This window comes from Temnothorax curvispinosus, unplaced genomic scaffold (genome assembly GCF_003070985.1).
Source record: "Temnothorax curvispinosus isolate PA1 unplaced genomic scaffold, ASM307098v1 QBEX01003650.1, whole genome shotgun sequence".
NCBI lineage: Eukaryota > Metazoa > Arthropoda > Insecta > Hymenoptera > Formicidae > Temnothorax > Temnothorax curvispinosus.
Window position 1 is genome coordinate 302621 of NW_020213430.1, and position 6146 is coordinate 308766.

The 6146-nt window shown below is 33.8% G+C and overlaps 1 protein-coding gene across 1 annotated transcript in view; it reads right to left on the reverse strand.

Moving 5' to 3' along the window:
* Positions 1–568: 568 nt before the first annotated feature.
* Positions 569–6146, reverse strand: part of LOC112452776 — a 7602-nt gene continuing 2024 nt past the window's right edge. The window contains exons 3-4 of the mRNA XM_025013173.1: positions 2757–3032; positions 569–2158 (exon numbers count right to left, since the gene is read on the reverse strand). Of these exons, the coding sequence (XP_024868941.1) occupies positions 1372–2158; positions 2757–3032 (1063 nt within the window). The 3' untranslated portion in view covers positions 569–1371. The remainder of the gene's footprint in view (positions 2159–2756; positions 3033–6146) is intronic.

The window sequence follows — 6146 nt, forward strand, 5'->3', positions numbered from 1 at the left end:
TATATATATATATATATATATATATATATATATATATATATATATGAGATGGACAGATTCGCGACAAAACTTGTTCGAGACATTTAGCATTTTGCAAATACAAATTCACACTTCAATTCTGATCAAAACAAAGGGAAAGTAAAATTAGCTGGAACGTTAAGAAAATTTCCGTAACTTTACACCACTCTCTCATTAATAATCTGATAAGATCGTTTGATTTCATTACTGTTATTATAACTTTCATCTTCCTAAAGTTGATTACTGAAACATACTTGATTTACTATAGAGCAATAGGATTGAGTAGTTAATAAAATGTGGTGCCAAATTTCAATTACTATTTTTACATTCAATTAAAATCCTTTAACATTTTAACATTTTAAATTCTTTTAACATGTATGGCCCTGAAGTTATTCTATGTGTATTATTGCATGTTATTTACTTATTTATAATTTCAAAGACACTGCGTCTTTGAGTATGTGAAACAGATAATTGAGATTTATTAAAATTTGAATTTCATTTACAGTTATTTATATATGCAGTCTCATTGTCAGATAAATGATGATAAATGAAAAAGAACCTTTCTTTCTCTCCCCCTTTTTATCTCTTTTTCTCTTTCTCTTCTCTCAAAAATGAAAATGTAATATAAGTGTAAAATAATCCTACAATAATATTTGACACCTTCAGGGCAGGAATTTCTCTTGGACAATCCACATAACTGTAACTCATAAGTATGATCAGTCAATTTTGCATTAATGTAAATAAAAAAAGTTCTTACATGAGAGAGCGGATAACGATAGTGTTCTAACTCATCAAAATATAGAGACCAATAAGAGATCCTAAATAAGATTTATGTAAATTAGAAATACTCTATTGAGATTCTGACATCACATAACATATTTATGTATGTGTCGTTACCGCACACACTGCGGAATATCTGCGGAATATACATATGAATAATTGAAACTTCCTAAAGTCTAAATATAATTTCATTATAAATCGGATATCGACGCCTCAAGAGAGGCGCGCGAAAATGACCTCCACATATTTATACATTTCGTGGCAAATATGAGCATACATTATATTTTGCCGTGTCTGCGTTAGAAGAAATTTAATTTAAATTTCTCAAAATTACATGTAATCAGAAGTATCAATGACGTCCAGTGCGCTTGTCTTCATCACAAAGTGACTTCACGACATGAAGTTCGCCGATTCTTTTGGCTCTCTAAATACAAAGTAAAATAGTAGAGCTACATTATTATAAGTTACGTAAGTAAAAAAATAAATATATTTCTTAAATATTACAAAGAAATGTAACGGCTGAGTGCGCGGTGCGAACCGGGCGGCATTAACACTCCTGCGTGTATTCTTCGTCTACCCATGAGCGCTCGGGACGATCCCCGTGCCAACCGACGCACCCCCATGACCGAACGACAACTGTTGGTACGGGGTGCCTTGTACGGTCATCGTTCTGAAGTCGTAGGTCGTGGAATCCCCGTGGTCTTCGCGCACAGCGTAGCCCTGCTTGGGCTGGGCGAAGCTGGCGATCCAATTGCCACCGGCGGTCGGAGCGCCAAAGCTGGCACCTGGTAGACCGGTGATCGGGAAGTTAGCGTGCAGCTGCTGGGGCGCAGAAATCGCTCCGGCGAAGTTGGTGCCGGCGGATAACATGCTCGGCCAGGTCTTGGTGAGCTCTTCCAGTTTCTTCTGATACTCGTCCAGGGATACGGTGTCCCGCAGCACAATACCATCTTTGTTACCGGCGATAGTCGCCGCCGGTATACCTGCCGGCACTAACACAGCCCCCTGTACCCCGGCGATGGCGGAGGGGATGATAGCGGAAGTGGGAGCGGTGGCGGCGTGGGCGTACGCGGCTGGAGACGCGCCCGAGGACAGAGCCTCGGTCTTCGCCAGGGTCTCCTTGGTCTTCTCTATAAGACTACTGAGGGCCTGCTGATTTCTCAGGCTTAGGTCTTTCTCGATCGAGCGGGTGCTGTAATATTTGTTGATGCTGTCTTTTAGGCTCCTGGCATCGCTATCCGAGATGTCCGAGAAGAACGAGTCTGTCTGCGGATTCGTCGCCGATGGCGCGTATTCCTGACCTACCGATGTGAAACTGGTTGGCGGATAATTCGGTTGACGTCCGTAAGCACCGGCGTATCTGAATCGAAAAAAGACAGAAAGCTTAAATCGTGTTAGGAAAAATTGATCACGAGTAGAAACTTAGGGTAAATATACCAGTTAATCGATAAAAAAACCGGTATCAGATTAACCGGTATTGGATAATACTGGTTGACCCTTTCGAATATATAGATGTCAATATATATGTATGTAATTTTTATTAGCCATTACAAAACTATCCTTGAAAGTAAAAGTGTTTGTTTGTGAAAAGTACTTTGTATGAATTCCTGATTATTTATTCACACAAATTCAAAAAGCAATATTTATATTTTTATAAAAAGTATGCAACTAAATTTTACCGAAAGAAACAAGATATCTTTACATGTATTATTATGTTGTAAAAATAATATTATAATTAATTATGGTATAACTAATTCTAATTATACTGTTTTAGTTTTATCAGTTATATCGTAATTAATTCCATTGTACTATTTTTACTATATTATTATACTGTAGGTATACTATAATTATAATTAGAATAGCATAATTAGATAATATAGTTAAAAAGATAAAAATAAAATATAATTGTTAAAGATAAAAACTTAAATTAAAACAAATTATATTAAACATAATATTACCTCTCATGTACAAATGGCAAATTCTTGATGTTATCGTACGGGATGTATCCTTTACCAAAAGATATTGCGTGACGAACGTCTTTGCCGTACGGTACATTCACGTGATTCGTAGGTTCAGGACCATGATCAAAATCATCGCCTCCTTGTGGCAGCCGAAATGGTTTTTTTTTATAGCGACCATAAGGCACACCGTAAGATTTTTTGTAATGACCCGATTGTCGCCATGGCACTGCTGGACTCCGTCTTACGTGTCGAGGCACGATTACCAATACCTTTCTGAAAAAGAAAATAGATGGAGATGGATATCGAGATTATTTAACGGTTTATATTATTATTTAGTCCATTTGCCAACATTTCAGCAAGCATTTCAAAAATTTCTCTAATTAATGTTACCGAGAATGTTATAAAGAGTGATATATTTATAAAATCGTCTTAAATTCATATTTTTTAAAATAATAATATAAAAAACAGTTTCGTATTTCTATTTGTATTAATATATTAATATATATAAATTCGTATATTTAATGATCGAATTGACAGACGAATTAAAGAAAATCATTTATTTGAATAAAACGATTTTTCCTCAAGCTATTTTTAAGGATTTTCTGAATGGTTTGTCAAAATGCTACGAAATTGATGAAAATTTAATATCGTATTCTGTATTCTCTTTCAAAGTTCGGGGTCAAATTTCAGATCGATTCACAATTTAGATAAAAAGTTATCAATATTTGAATACTGAGTTTTTTAACACATAATCTTATGTTATATTAGAGAAGTGTAAAAAAAAACATTTAAAAATGCTACTAATGTAGTGATATTTTACATGCAAGCAGGCCCTCAACAAACAAAAATATAGCAATAAAATTTAAAACAATTTACAACATAGTTTTAAAGAAAAAAATCAGTGAAATTATTACTCGATCAGACTTTCGGCGCGCAGTATAGAATTTTATAATCTTTCACAAATTTCACAAATTACTTTATTAAGTTGAATTCAGGGCAAATCACTCTCGAAAGTTTTTTGCCGAGATTTTTTTTAAGAAAAAAATAGTAGTAACAGTTATTTATAGTCACTAAATCTACGTCTTTTACGTTCTATTAAACTTGCCGTAACTATTTATATACATTTTTTGTCTTTGGATCTCTGGAGAGTTAATATCGGTGTTTTTAATATTTCCATGACTTTTGGTTGGACCAGTACATCCAAAACATCCTTAAGAGAATTATATTAATTTGTATTTACTTAAATAAACTCTGCATGTTCCCCCGTTTATCGTTGTATTGTAATCGTTTAAACTGTTTACAGATTAAAATAGCTTTCCTTCAATAAATTTTTAAAATAAAATAAAGCTATGCGTTCCGTATTTTATTCTGTACAGTGTACACTAATCAATATTTCTTAAATATTCTGTATATAAAAGTATGTATAAAAAGTACTGGGACGGCAGTATATCTCGAAAGGATGGAGTTTTCTGAAAAAATTTTATATACAAAAGTTGTAGGGTTGAAAAAGATCTATTTACTGATCTTATCAGTGTGACTTTGGGTGGCGTTACCAAGGTCAGGACAAGGTCACCTTGAATTTTTTAACCTCCTATTTTTCATGTTATATTCTTGTAACCCTTGTCGAGACGTTTTCAAAACACTATACATATAATAAAGCTTTCTTTCGTTAAGAATTTCTTGAGATATTTTAAATTTTGTTATAATATTTTTAATATAAAATATAGAATATCTCGTAAAGTATTCACTTTTCAATGACTTACCTGGATATTTTTATACGTAGAATAATAAAAGAAATCGATTTTTGTAAAAAAAAATATAAAAAAAATTATTTTAAGAAATTTGATTGTAATTTGTAGACGTATTCAATTTTGCAAAATTGCAAATGTAAAAATTAATTATTCTATGTATAAAAGTATCAAAATAAAATTATCGAAAAGTGAATATTTTACGAGATATTTCATGTTTTATATCATAACAATTAAAAATATCATGACAAAATTTGAAATATCTCAGAAAATTCTTAACGAAATAGAACTTTATTATAGTGTTTTAAAAATGTTTCGACAAAAGCTATAAAACTATGCAATAAAATGGGGAGTTTTATTTTAAAAAACGTCAATCACATTGACTTTTTTTTTTTTGTTAACGGAGAGAAATCCGCACGGATACCCCCTTCCCCGGGGCGGGAAGGGCGGTTATGTGGGACTCCAACCCACTAAAACCCCCCAGATGTTCCTTGCGGCGTTTTGTGAGGAGGCCCCGGGAACTTGAGATATCTACCATGGGCTTCCTCACACATTGACCTGGCCTTGAAAAGATCACTCAAGGTCAAATGCATATTTTTATCATGTGGCCCCCCTCAAACCATGCAACTTTTGTCTGGAACATTTTTCCGTATCTTCCATATTTTTCGAGATATTTGCCTGGGACATTTAAAATGGAACAGTCTGTATAAAAATTCGTATAGATATATAAGAAACTAAGATATATATACATATATGGTTAGATTCCGATAACCATGGTGCCTTAATTTGACGATGATTTCTGGTATAGTACTTTTAATGCTGAACAAAAAATTATAGAGGTCTTAGACCCAGTTTCACAAGTGTCGGTTAACTTTTAATCTTAGATTAACTCACTCTTTGCATCCTTCTAACGTCCCCCTTAGAAAAAGACAAAGAGTGAGTTAATCTAAGATTAAAAGTTAACCGACACTTGTGAAACTAGTCCTTATAGAGCTAACTGCTCTGGTTTTCGAGATATACAGTGTTAAAGTTGGTAAAATTTTAGATTAAGGGCGACCTCACCGATTTCAATGACCTTGATATATGTTGTCGATATGAAACGAGATGCCACATGGGTTTACAACTTTTCACGCGTGGAAAGCCGACGCATGTACTTTGAAGGCACACTAGTTTAGTTTAACAATAGTGGAGCCCCCCGCAGGGGGCGGAATCTACTGCCTCCACGCATACACTTTCCACACGTCACGAGATGCCACTTTTCAATATCCTAACTATTCTCTGCTATAACAAATTATTTCTGTTACAGATATTAAATATTTTTACACAATGCAACTTTTCATACCAAGCGACAATAGAAGAAAAAACGGGTTTTTAACTTTTCACGCGAACCGAGGTTTACCCCCCACCTCCGCCTACGTGTGTACTGTTTATACACACACAATTGAAGTATTATTTAAAAATTCATATTATTTATTTTTAACTTTAACACTGTATATCTTGAAAACCAGAGCGGTTAGCCCTATAAAATCTATATAATTTTTTGTTCAGTGTTAAAAGTACTACCAGAAACCATCGTCAAATTAAAGCGCCAGGATTATTGAAATCTTGCGACATATATATATATATGTATATATATATA